The 12,335-nt window shown below is 45.8% G+C and overlaps 9 protein-coding genes across 10 annotated transcripts; 4 read left to right on the top strand and 5 right to left on the bottom strand.

The window, feature by feature from the left end:
• Positions 1–889: 889 nt before the first annotated feature.
• RB195_023422 (uncharacterized protein) lies at positions 890–1,252 on the top strand (the record flags this gene model as incomplete). Its single annotated transcript, XM_064210851.1, has 1 exon — positions 890–1,252. The coding sequence occupies one exon, from the start codon at positions 890–892 to the stop codon at positions 1,250–1,252; it is 363 nt and encodes a 120-aa protein (XP_064066732.1).
• On the bottom strand, positions 1,059–1,559 carry RB195_023421 (uncharacterized protein; the record flags this gene model as incomplete). The annotated part of the gene is made up of 1 exon (XM_064210850.1): positions 1,059–1,559. The coding sequence occupies one exon, from the start codon at positions 1,557–1,559 to the stop codon at positions 1,059–1,061; it is 501 nt and encodes a 166-aa protein (XP_064066731.1).
• A 23-nt stretch (positions 1,560–1,582) lies between these two features.
• On the bottom strand, positions 1,583–1,867 carry RB195_023420 (uncharacterized protein; the record flags this gene model as incomplete). Its single annotated transcript, XM_013449328.2, has 1 exon — positions 1,583–1,867. The coding sequence occupies one exon, from the start codon at positions 1,865–1,867 to the stop codon at positions 1,583–1,585; it is 285 nt and encodes a 94-aa protein (XP_013304782.2).
• Positions 1,868–5,554: 3,687 nt separating this feature from the next.
• Positions 5,555–5,989, bottom strand: RB195_023419 (uncharacterized protein; the record flags this gene model as incomplete). The annotated part of the gene is made up of 1 exon (XM_064210849.1): positions 5,555–5,989. One exon carries the CDS (start codon positions 5,987–5,989, stop codon positions 5,555–5,557), a length of 435 nt encoding a protein of 144 aa, XP_064066730.1.
• A 607-nt stretch (positions 5,990–6,596) lies between these two features.
• On the bottom strand, positions 6,597–7,075 carry RB195_023418 (uncharacterized protein; the record flags this gene model as incomplete). The annotated part of the gene is made up of 2 exons (XM_064210848.1): positions 6,597–6,868; positions 6,919–7,075. The coding sequence occupies 2 exons, from the start codon at positions 7,073–7,075 to the stop codon at positions 6,597–6,599; spliced, it is 429 nt and encodes a 142-aa protein (XP_064066729.1).
• Positions 6,597–7,623, bottom strand: RB195_023417 (uncharacterized protein; the record flags this gene model as incomplete). 2 transcript variants are annotated; one of them, XM_064210847.1, is made up of 3 exons in its annotated part: positions 6,597–6,956; positions 7,275–7,348; positions 7,395–7,623. In XM_064210847.1, 3 exons carry the CDS (start codon positions 7,621–7,623, stop codon positions 6,597–6,599), a joined length of 663 nt encoding a protein of 220 aa, XP_064066727.1. The 2 variants fall into 2 exon arrangements, with proteins under 2 accessions (XP_064066727.1, XP_064066728.1); XM_064210846.1 differs by lacking the exon at positions 6,597–6,956 and having other exon boundaries at positions 7,324–7,623.
• A 2,842-nt stretch (positions 7,624–10,465) lies between these two features.
• RB195_023416 (uncharacterized protein) lies at positions 10,466–10,954 on the top strand (the record flags this gene model as incomplete). The annotated part of the gene is made up of 2 exons (XM_064210845.1): positions 10,466–10,647; positions 10,714–10,954. The coding sequence occupies 2 exons, from the start codon at positions 10,466–10,468 to the stop codon at positions 10,952–10,954; spliced, it is 423 nt and encodes a 140-aa protein (XP_064066726.1).
• Positions 10,955–11,092: 138 nt separating this feature from the next.
• On the top strand, positions 11,093–11,347 carry RB195_023415 (uncharacterized protein; the record flags this gene model as incomplete). Its single annotated transcript, XM_064210844.1, has 1 exon — positions 11,093–11,347. The coding sequence occupies one exon, from the start codon at positions 11,093–11,095 to the stop codon at positions 11,345–11,347; it is 255 nt and encodes an 84-aa protein (XP_064066725.1).
• Positions 11,348–12,084: 737 nt separating this feature from the next.
• Positions 12,085–12,324, top strand: RB195_023414 (uncharacterized protein; the record flags this gene model as incomplete). Its single annotated transcript, XM_064210843.1, has 1 exon — positions 12,085–12,324. The coding sequence occupies one exon, from the start codon at positions 12,085–12,087 to the stop codon at positions 12,322–12,324; it is 240 nt and encodes a 79-aa protein (XP_064066724.1).
• Between the last annotated feature and the right edge of the window lie 11 nt (positions 12,325–12,335).

The following is a 12,335-nucleotide window of genomic DNA, read 5'->3' as shown; positions in this document are numbered from 1 at the left end:
TCGCAAAATATGGAATAGTGATTGTGTGCAATCTCTAGCAGAAGATCGAGAAGGTTGGGCAGAGATGTGCTCAAGGAAGGTACACTTCGGCGAAAATGCAGGTAATCGCGTCAGACGATGATATCAGCCTGCCGTTTAGGTCAAGTCAAGTATGTCATTTAAAAAGTGAGTTGTAACGCTGACGGGAAAAAACACTGAGCCACGAACAGTGACAAATTTGTGGTGTCCTGTTGGAAGAAGTAAGAAAAGTCTACAAAAAGTCCGGTAAAACCTCTTCAGTCCCTACAGATATAAAACCTCGTACGTTCGGCGTACTCACAACACACACTTGCCTTGCTCACTATCTCTAAAAAATTTACCGCTTATACTCCAACAGTAGAATCCCCAGATCCCTTTTCCAAGCGATCAGTTTATCGATTCCCCTAATACACCCAATGGGGCAAGCAATTCTACTTTAACTTCACTGTTAGACACATAAACTGCATCAAACAACAACCTCAAAGAAACAATACAGTTAGCAAGAAGTTCAATGAGCCACAATTGATAGATGGACTGATTAGATATAAAAAAATACGGAAACGGTCAGATACTTTCTCCTCAGGGTACGAAACACGGAAAAAAGCATCAGTGGACAACCACTTTTTTAGAGAGACCAAAATGCATAAGAATGCCAATTAACTACTGATGATTAAGCCCATTTTGAGCTGCAGCCAAATTAAACGAGCAGAAACAGTCTCGGAAACAAGCGACTGGGAACCGCTTCTTATCGCAAAACAGCTGTGAAAAGTTGTACTATTAGGATGTTCGGAAAGTATCTGCCGAAATACGGCAAAGTTTCAAAACAACACAACTTTTTAACAACATTTTATTATTTTACGAAATAATCTCCATGAACATCAACAATCTTCTGCCAACGTCTCACAAGATCACGGATTCCTTTGGCGTAGAGTTGCGGCGACTTGGAGGCGAAGAAAGCCCGAAGGTCATTTTCGAGGTGGTCACGATCGATCATCGTAACGCTTCTCTTCCAGGCGATGCTGAAGCGATCGGAGGAGATGCTAGTCGCTCGGAGCCAGGTCCGGGCTGGACGGTGAGTGCGGTAGAACTTCCCATCCGAGCTCCAGAATTTTCTGGAAAGTCTTCTTCGCGATGTGAGGGCGCGCGTTATCGTGCAGCAGGTGAACGTTGTCGAGCTTCGGGTGCTCCTTGCGGATCAGTCTTTGCAGTTGAGCGCAATAGACCTCGGCAGTAACTGTCGTGTTGTCCGACAGCAGTTCGAAACGGTAGTTTCCACTAACTCCCCACCAGACGCTCAGCATGACCTTCTTCTCATGGATTTCATCTTTCACGAAAGGATCCTGCATTTCATCGCCAGTGCACCAGGTACATTTGTGGGTGTGGTTGACGTAAAGGACCCATTTTTCATCTCCAGTGACAACGGTGTCCAGCCAGTCGAATCTGCGACTTCTAGAGAGCAGCTGAGTGCAGATGTCCAGGCGTCTTTGACGGTTGCCGTCGCTAAATGCAAGTGGAAGCCACTGACCGAGCTTTTTCACCATTCTGAGAGATCGCAGTCCATTGCTCACGGTGGACAGCGAACAGCCAAGACTGGCAGCAAATTATCGCACACCTTCATATGGATGCTGCAGTTCGTCAACGATATTGCAGTCGGTCGACCAGAGCGAGGCTCATCTTCGAATTTCTTGTCCCCGGTTTTGAAGCTCTGGAAGCAGGCGCGCACAGATCGCTCAGAAGAGGCTTCAGGGCCGAATACTTGACTTAAGTTTCGATGGGCTTCAGCAGCGGGGTGGCCAAATTCGAACTCGTAAAGGAGTATGTGTCGAATATGGGTGGAATGTTCGGCCATTATAGGATGAAATAGGCAAGGAAGAGGGAGCCAAATATGTTATTTATATACAAGTGGTAGTGTCCTTATATAATATATTTAAAACGGGAACTTCCAGAACATTTCAAAAAATCTGCGCTACTGCGAAATTTTCGGCAGATACTTTCTGGACACCCTAATATGTATGTTTGGGACCGCTTCTAGATCCATACATTACTCTATAAAACACCTGAAAAGCAAAGGCCCTGCAACGACAATAACCACAGCTCAGCTAAAGGAGCACGCTACGAGTTCTTGTAGTGTACCCGTTTTCGCAACGATACTTTTTTGAGAAACGGCTGAACACATTGATCGCTGGTTGATCTCGTGTTCTTCGTTGTAAAGGAAAAAATTGGAGACTTCACTAAATAAGAACTCTAAAATCCTAGAAGAGCTCTACATTCAATATTTATGTTATAGTTACAAAGTCGAACTGAGATTTGCACACCTTTAGGTATAAAGTAACTCTGGTAACGTCGGTAGAAAAAGAATTCCAACATAATTCAGTTCCTGAATAAAAGATTACAAGCTGAAACTCCACCTAAAACTGACCCTATGCAATAGCTCCCAACCAGCTCCTCCAAGTCTGCGTCAGAATTCTTCGGTTACTTTTAAAGGCTAGCAATTCCAAAGTTGCAAGAAAATATAGTATAGTGTAGTGTAATGTAGTGTAGTATAGTGTAGTGTAGTAGCGTAGCGAAATCAAAACAGCAAGAAGCTCGATGCAGTTGCGTAAGTGGCTGCGCTGGTAGTGGTGCTGTGCACCACTGCCAGCACCATTCATCGCTGCAGTTCGCGTTGGTCCGACCAGCACCATTCATCGCTGCAGTTCGCGTTGGTCTCGATCCCAGCCGCTAGCTCCACCGCGCCGCCTCGAGCGTAGCTGCTTACGCAACTGCATCGAGCTTCATGTTGCCTTGACTCGATTATAATATACAATAGAAATCTGTTCAAAATATTTTGATTTGTAGTTCCACACCTAGATATGATTCATTGTATGTAAAGACAGTGTATTACAAAGTTGATGACGTTAGGATCTTTAGGTGAAGAGATAGCCGTGATTGCACCGGTGTTTCCATCTACGCAACCTACTACGGATAGTAGACAATACGTCTGCGATTGTACAGGTGGAGCAACTTCTACTGCTTGTTTAGTTCCATAAGTTGGAAGTTGGAAGATGTCCGAATTACTCGCAATTTGTGCACGCCAAGGCTGTTTCTCGCGTCTGCTTTGGATTACTAGACGCAATTGAACGTAATCACGCTCACAGTCATGAACTACATCCCTACTGTCTATTCGTGGGGAGATCCTAGCGGCGTCGACTTTGCGATATTCTGCCTTTAAAAAACCCGTTCAACCAAGCGAATGCGTGAGTGGAGGAGTTGGTCGATATACATGAACAACATTGAACTTAATAAAAAAAGTGAGGGAAAACACACTCTCATAAATAAACGAAATACTAGTTAGAAAAAAATTCATATTGACACACAAGCAAAATGAAGGGTACATATCACTCATGACTTTGGAATGATCTATCTGAAGTTGGCGACCCAGCACTTTCGCATATGCGTGGTAAAAGCTCAAGATGTTCCGGTTCGCTTGAAGATCGAAGTTTTCCATTTCGTCGGATGGCTTCGAGCTGAAATTACACGACAACATAATCATAGTACGTAGTGACCTTAGTTCAGCTCTTCATTTATTATTCTGTTGTTAATTTTGACAGCTGTATAAAACCACACATTTAACGAGTGTGATTAGAGAAAAATAGGATAATCATTACATTTCACATCCATTTGGCTTCCTTTCAGTCACTGAGGAAGTGTTCGCGTTTTGCAATAGCACTATAGCCTACCTAGTATTATACAAAGCTGAGAACAGAATATTCCGTCTGTCTCTCCTTTCGGCACAATCTCCCACGGACGCTCAAAGATCGAGTACCTCAAACTTGGTAATTGAACCTATCCAACGGCCATACATCTTACCGTACACCACACAGGATCTTCGAGTTGCTTAAAGTGTGAACTATTAGATTTGTGAGTCAACATTCGAATAAGACAACATGGCAACATGTCCAGCAGTGCCGTGGTAAGAGAAGAGGAAGACGTGAAACGTTGTCTCAGGCGATCAACAGTTTTCTTCTTTTGTATCATACATAATCTGATGGAATTTGACCCTCAGCAATAATCGACGATGCTGATCGCTAGTATGCATACCACGTAGATGATATCTTCCAACAAAACCCATTTGATTTTTTCCCCGCACCACCCTTGCGTCCTACCCCCGCCCGCGATTCGTCCAAAATCCATTCGGACGCCCCGATAGGCAATTCATTTCATTCGACAACTTCAACATGTTGTCAATCTTGTATCGAAATTGGCCACAGTTTATGGATTACGTCTACGCCCCGATAAAAGCGAGCAGATGTGGGTCTCGTTGAGACCTCGGACGGGAATAAAGGTAAACGGACAACCGATCGAATTTATCGATGAGTTCTGCTATTTGAGTTGTATGCTCAAAAACGACGGCAGCTACTAGAGAAATATTCAGCAGAGATAAGGTGAGGCTACTTCAGCATTTAACTCGTTAACAAAACGTCTGCGGTCGACCCCCATCATCAACGAAGTCAAGTCGCAAACCTACTTATCCACAATTCGCTCTATCATGGTGTATGGATCGGAGACTCGGGCAGCACCATCGACGGTGATAAAGAAGCTCGAGTGCAGAGAATTCTGCTTGGACGACTGTTAGGCCACTTTTAGCCGATGGTGTGCCAAAACCTAGCACTTTACTCAGATGTGGATATGGAGTAACGGCGAATGACACGGCGAATGGAAAATATCCACATATTGCCCAGCCCTCTGAGGTAGTCACAAAACACCGCTTCGCTTCTTTTGTCACATTATAGAAAGATCGTCTAATGGTCTAATCCAAGGACCCCAAGATCTACGTGACTTTGTATTCAAATATTTTCTAAGGCTGTGTTGCTCTCACACTTTAGCAAGTGTGTTTTAAAAAAAAAGGTGTAAACAGCGTGAGATCTTGCACCTAGGGTGAGGCAATATCTGGTTAACTTCCACCACGTGACTGCACAAGTTATACAACTCTATGTGGCCAAAGCATAAACCCAAATGCGTGAGTGCACTTAGTAGAAACAGTGACGTCACGACCAGACAGGAATCAGTCGCATACACATTGCCCTGACGCTTTACTATTATCAAAGGTTCATATGATGCAGCAATCTGCAAAACGTTGAAACCGTTTGCAACCAAGATATGAAGCTTCAACCCTACAACTTTCGGCTGAATTAACACATTAAAATGAGAAAATATGGATGGTACAGTACCTTTTGCGGGAGCGTGTACGCTTCGTGCAGCAGACATGCTTGTTCGAAGTCCATTTTGCCACTGAAGAACAAAACTACATGAACCAAACACCTGTATCACCTGTGCCTCCGTTGTTCATCGATTTGCTCGCGCGGGCACCAGTAATACTTCCATTTGTCTCCATCGCGCGCAAGTATTGCCCAGTGGCACCTCTTCTCGCGAGGGACTCCAACAGCGTCGCACTTCTCTTTGAAGGATTTCGTAACTCCTAGCATTACCCTTTCGCTCGCACGTTCATGGACGCTCACCGCGCATTTTTTGCTGCTTGCGAAATGCTCAGGTTTTTTCAAGCATGGATCAAAGCAGAAAGTAGGCGTTGAAGAGGTGAGCACGGAGACGGGTGTTCTTGATCTTCTTCATTACATTCTCGATGCTTTTGAATGCTCCACAAGCCGCTCGTTGCACAGCTGCCCAACTCGGAGGTCAGGTCGTTCATCATGTTGATTTCCCGACCAAGGTATGCATAGCTGGAGCATTCGGATATGTTCGTTCCGTTGAGCGTGAATGGGGAATCAGAAACCAATCCGTCCATCATAAATATAGTCTTGTCTAGGTTCGGCTGAAGACCAATTTTTCTACACGTTTCATCAAATTCAGCCAGCATCTGTTCCGCCTGATTGACGCTTGATATTATAAGAAAGATGTCATCAGCGAAACGTAGATGGTGTAAATGCCGGCCGTCAACTTCCTTTCCCATGTTATCCCACTCCAATCCTCGCATCGCGTTCTCGAGAGAGGCACTGAATATTTTGGGTGAAATTGTATCACTCTGACGGACACCTCTCCTCACGTCGACTATGACATCATTGTAGAATGAGAAAATTTTGGTCGTGAAGTTGTTCTACAACTCACGAAGTATCTGTATGCATGGAGTAGGGACGCCTTGGTTGTCCGAGGCCTCCATGACCGCGCCAGTCTCAACTGTATCAATTTGTTCACATCGAAAGTGAGACACAGCGTCATCTTGTACTCTCGCGATACTTCTTAGAGTTTTGAAACCGTGTGTAATCGTACTGAACCCCTTTCGAAACGCTGCCTGCTCGCATGGCTGCCCTTAATCTCATGTTATTTCTATCCTGTTTAGGATTACTTTTGCGAAGAGCTTGTAGATGACAGATAGCAAGCAGATTGGGCGATAGTTGCCGATGTCCTGTGGGTCTCCCTTCTTATACAAGCTAGCGCGGTCTTGCTGGTCTTCCATTCTTTAGGAAAATTGTATTCCGACCCTTAACGAGTGAAGAGCCTCGCCAGTGTGTTGATGAGAACTGGCGGTAGGTACTTCAGATGTTAAGGCTTAATTCTGTAGAGACCGGGTGAAGTACGATTCTTCACCGAAAAGATGGCATGTCGGAAGGGAGGACCTTTGGAATGACATGTCCGTCTTCCCTCAGATGGTGAGGAGGGAAGTGGACATGGCTGTCGAAGAGATCAGAGTAGAAGTCGTAGATGATTTTCTCCATCCCCCTTCTCGATGCAATGGCTGTTCCCTTTGGGTTCCGGAGAGCAGTCATCCTCGTCTTGTGACTGGCGAAGTCTCGACGGACATAGCGAAGGCTTTTCCCCGCCTCTGCAGCTTCAGCCAGCACTTCTGCTCTTCTCTCTTTAAGGTCTTCCTTTATCGCCTCTCTGCAAAGCTTTGCGAGCGCGGACGTGAGTTCTTGGTTTCCTGCAGCTCGTGGAGCTCCACGCTAATCAGCTCTAGAGTTTTCTGAAATAGGCCTCTCTCGATTTTGAAACTCTTCGCTTTCCTCGTCCAGTCGTGAAGATGTTCTACGAGCCGTTCATATTCGTCGTCGATGTCGTCCATGACGCTATCTTCCCCAAAGTCGACAAGCGAAGCTTACAAGTCCCAGTCGATGATGGTTCATGGAGTTCGCAGTGATCTTCGCGGCTTTTTCTCCTCTCCGTGTGAAAAAAAAATCTTCCTCGAAGAAGAGACGATGGTCCTATCCCGAACAAGAGTTTGGTACAACAGCGACATCCGTCAGACAAAATCTTTTACTGACTAGTGTTGATGTGGTCAATTTCATTATGATACACTCCATCGGATGACTCCTACCACCAGCGTAGAGGAAAGCTTCTAAAATTGCGAGTTCCCATGGATGGTCTTAGTCGTAATGCTGAACTCGGGAAGCCTTTCTCCCTGCTCATTCCATTGAAGGCTGTGGGTTCCGATGTTCTTCTGGGGCCAATTTTGGCGTTGAAGTCACCAATTATGACCTTGCAGAAGGTATGATCTTCTATGTACAACTTCTCCAGCTCCATATAGAAAGCTTCCACTTCTCCTTCGGAGCTTGATGTTGGAACGTAAACTACGAAGATTGTCAAAGCTGATGTTGAACCACATCTTCTCATCTGTAAACGTCCAATTCGGGTTGTGGGTTGATCGAAAGAGTCGATGTTCAATCCATACTCGTGTTGACAGAAACGCCAACTCCACCAACTCCCATGCTGTTGCACGTTCGTAAGAACATTTCTTCTCCAGTGTCATATACTGCGTTCACTGGGTGGCGTCGTCTCGTTGCAGTCAATCCGATGACATCGTACTTAATCGTCCTAGCTTGCATCATCAGGCTTCAATGGCCGCACCCGATGCAAGCGTACGGGCGTTATAAGTACAGATAGTCATCTTACACCTTTTTCGTTTCAGTAACCTACATGACTTCTGCAACCCCGTCTTTCCTGGCGCTGCCGTGAAAGGCTTTCCTCCGGAATCAGGAGACTCTTTTCTATTACTGTGTTTTGCATAAAATTAAAAACCCTTGGGCACGTTGCAAGCCTCTAGTTCCATGAGTTTTGGGAGAACGTTGCGCTCTCCCAGAATGAACAGGAGGAGCTTATTTGTTGGAGGCGACTCCAAACCGCCTCCCTTGCACCTCCCAATCACTTGATTACAGACTTTTGGCCGAACCGACGCAGGGGATACGGTAGCATTATAAGCCAATCTTGGCACAACAGAAACACGGAGTCCATCCCCTGAATCCACCTGCGTCTCAGGGCAGGTGCAGGGTCGTTTTTGGTCCGCGATTGGCCTCCCATCTGCCATCCGGCGACGCACCACGTAGCCTCGCGACTAACCGGCTGTGTTTCCTCTAATGAGGGAGATCCGTGGCGGGTGTAGAGCAGTCGGTAAGAGCTTCCCTGTGGCCGCATGGTCGATTGTTCGAAACCGCTCTAGTGCCAAGCAAGCATTTCATCCCTCGGTCAAAATTGGTACCAGACTTGTCCGAGAGGATGAAACACTGACTTGATCACCGACTGATCCCCGTAAATCATTGTATAGCCCTACGTGCGTTTTGAAAACTTAAGGATTACGAACTGCAGTAAAACGCGTTGGCGCATGCCATGCGGATTGATGAACCAAACAAGCAGAAAGAATTCTGTTATAATGGGCTTTTAGTGCATCACCAAAATGAAAATCAGCAATCTATGTGAGTATCCATGTCCCTCAACAATGAAAACATCGAAACAGTAAAAGCGATCACAATGACAGCAGCATATAAGTTAGACCAATGAGACGAATCAGAAAAAGTCCGGATTCTGTAGACGGAAACAGTAAAATCCAAGCTTCATTGGGCACTTGCATCAGAACGTTCTATCCTAGCAACCTGCGTTTTCCTATAAATCATCAGGAACTTGTGAAAGAAAGACGTTTTGAATTGTAGGACAAGGACGAGGAGAAGAAAAGTGAGGAGAATGGTGATTTTCAGCCCTCGAATGATAAAGCTGGGACAGTAAAACATTTGGAAATATGTTAAGTACCGCTGTTAGAAGCTCGACTTCGCTCATTTGCAATGTACGCACTTGCATTCATTTAGCGGTAGAATCTTCCTTACTTGCAAACCGGTATGTCCAGTCTTATGTTATTTGTTATATGAGAGCATGTTTTTAGCACTCTCTGTACTTTCTACTTCTTGTACAAAACCGTTATATCACGAAAAATATGGTTTTTGTTGTAGGACGGGATTTCCATCCTATTATTCGCGTAATGCACACCCGCACTGGATACGTTTTATTCTTGTGTTGCTATCCTTTTTATGTTGACATCCTTTTCTCCTCATTCGCTTTCAATAAAGCTACTTGTCTTCGGCTGTAACGACATCTACAACGACTGGCGATCAGCGGACTGCAACGCATGAGGCTGAGGACGACGGCTTCTGCTACAAGGACTCCAGCCCCAACTCCAACTCCTGTCGAACTGCTGGTCGGGTCCCAAAACAGCCCCGACTTTTTCCTTGCCGAACTGCTGAGTAGAGACCCACGTCCAGGCAGGGGAGAAACCCAGGCAGTGAGCCGGGGAACGGTAAAGAGGGTCCCGGCGGATTCTCTGCGAATGCCTCCGAGACATAGCGTGCCCAGTGGATATGCCGGCGGATACGCGAGCATACCTCGCTCCAGTCGTTCATGAAGACGCAGACAACCGTCATAGATGTTCTTCTAGCCACAGAGATGCAGAAAACTGCGGAGTTACAAGAAAATATGCAAAGAAGAGTGGTATGAGCTGTCAAAATTACCGAATAAGTAAAAGAATAATAGTGATAGAAGATAGATAGAAGTACATGGGATTTTGAATGGTGTTCTAATAAAGAAAGGGAGTGAGTTTGTCTTTATATCACCTTCAGAAAGTCTAGAAATCTTACGAAATTTGAGCTCTTTTTCTTCCTCTAAGTTCCAAGAAATCAGAGATATAGAAGGTCCCTTTGTCCAGAAATAAATTAGGCTACAAAAATGCTTGGGAGTTACAGGATAACGATAATTCTCATTACCGTCACTTTTGAAACCTGGAATGTTCTTTCTAACGAAATTTTTTATGCACGTATTTTGAAGCTATTAGATACATCCTTATCTCATATTTCACGTGAGGATTTCTCTTGCTTCTGGTACGATTACAAAATTGAGATCACCTCACGTCACAAAATTGCAGTGAATGTGTCCGATTCTCCAAAACAATTTAGTGGATAGTGAATTATATCCTAGCCGGTGATGCAGCGTATGATTAGCGGTAGGTAAGCGGAGTCAGCTATTTAGGTGCTAACGAAAGCGAATCTCTTTAGGACACGCACCATTGCTAATTGCTCTGACGAGGCATGCTCGAAATTCCGCCGGGACCCTCTTTACACGCACCCCAGCAGTGAGCCCAGTCGATCTGCTGTTACTACTGTCGTGGACGCGCCGTGCACTCACCAGCGACTCGAAAATGTATGCTGAAACTCCGCGTACCATCTTGGAAGCCCAAACCAAGGGACAACAGCAAATGTTCATCGAGCTGATGAAGCGTATGGAAAGGATGGTCTCCGCTCCAAGCCCAACCGTTCCAACAGCAACTGTCGTCACGGCCGAATTCATCATGAATTCTCTATCGACACGACACTTGCCTGAGTTCGTGTAGGATACGGACAACGGTTGCACATTTGAAGTCTGGTGCAATCTCCACGAGGACGTCAGGTCAAAGGACAGTGCTACGTTGGACGATGCAGCAAAAGTTCGACTAGTCGTCTCCAAACTCGACGCCGTCACATATGCCCATTTCACGAACCACATTCTTCCTGAAAGAGCATGCGATGTACTCTTAACGGACAACGTGGCTGCTCTGATGAAGTTGTTCGGGCACAATACGTCAGTGTTTGCAAGACGCTACGCACACCTTAACACACAGCGAAGTGAGAAACTACTTTTCGCAGCTTGACTTAGCCGAAGCGTATCTCGAATTGGATGTGAACAACGTCTCAATGCAGCTACTCGCTATCAGCATGCACTGTGAACTCTACCGCTTCAATCGACTACCATTTGGAGTAAATCAGCTTCTAGTATATTCCAGCAATGTATGGATGCCCCTATCGCTGGAACAAATGGAACTGTCGCCTATCTGGAGGAGATATTGGTTACTGGCAGACCCATCAGCAAACATAGTGCACAATTAGAGGCCTTGTTCAAGCGGATTCAAGACTACGGACTCCGCGTTCGACTCGACAAATGTGCTTTTCTACAGACGGAGATCACCTACCTTGGGTTCGTCATCAACGCACAAGGACGAGGCCCCGATCCAGAAAAGATCAAAGCTATCCTCAAAAGACGTTAGTCAACTTCGCTCTTTTCTGAAACTCATCAATTTCTACGGGAACTTCTCAAGGATCTCCACAATCTACGCGATCTTTCGGACATTTACGAAAAAGGATGTTGCCTACACATGGACGCCGGAGTGTCAGTCTTCCTTCGACAAGATTAAAGGCATCACTCCACGAATCTGGGGTGGTGCGGATTTCAGGTGGTGAGTTCCTAACGAGGTCGTAGATTATAGAGAGGGTGATTCCGTCCATTTCTTCCTAATTGCCGTAAAAAATGGCCCGAAAGATGCGGCGCATGCACAAGGCTCCAATCGGACTCGTTGTAGAAAATAGCGCGCCGGAACCTTCAAAGTCGTATCCTCCGGGCCCTTTTTACGGCAATTAGAAAGAAATAGACGAAATCACCCTTCTTTCCACAATCAACGACTCCGTATAGGCATAACCCACCTGAAACCTGCACCACCCCAGATTCGTGGGGTGATGCTTTTAAGGTAATCCTAAGCTCAGATCTCCTGTTGACCCACTTCGACCGAAGTCTCCCGATCATCGTTTCTGCTGATGCTTCAAATTACGGGATTGGAGCAACCTTCTCACATCGCTTCGCAGATGGATGCGAGGTCATTTATCGCGCAAGCCGTTGTCTGCAAACCACTTTTGTAGATAACGGCTCCACAAACCACTTTTGGCAATCTTCGGAAGCAAGAAAGCAGTTCCGGTCAACAGTGCCAACCGTCTTCGGAGATGGGCCACGATGCTGCTCAACTACAGCTTCACTATCGAGTACATCAACACAAAGGATTTCGGCAAAGTGGATGCTCTTTCACGTTTCGACTCGTCACAGTCATCGTTGCCGGAGGACTACGTGATCGCAGCAGTAGATGCTGATGTCATTTCCGAGTTCTCAGGGAACTGTCGTCATCTTTCAATATCCGCCAAATTCATTCGGATTGCTACGCAAGCCGATTGTCTTATCCAGCTTGTGATCGACTAAACGAAGCCCGA

This window comes from Necator americanus, chromosome X (genome assembly GCF_031761385.1).
Source record: "Necator americanus strain Aroian chromosome X, whole genome shotgun sequence".
NCBI lineage: Eukaryota > Metazoa > Nematoda > Chromadorea > Rhabditida > Ancylostomatidae > Necator > Necator americanus.
The sequence above is the reverse complement of the archived record's forward strand: the minus strand, read 5'-3'. Positions and strand labels throughout refer to the sequence as shown.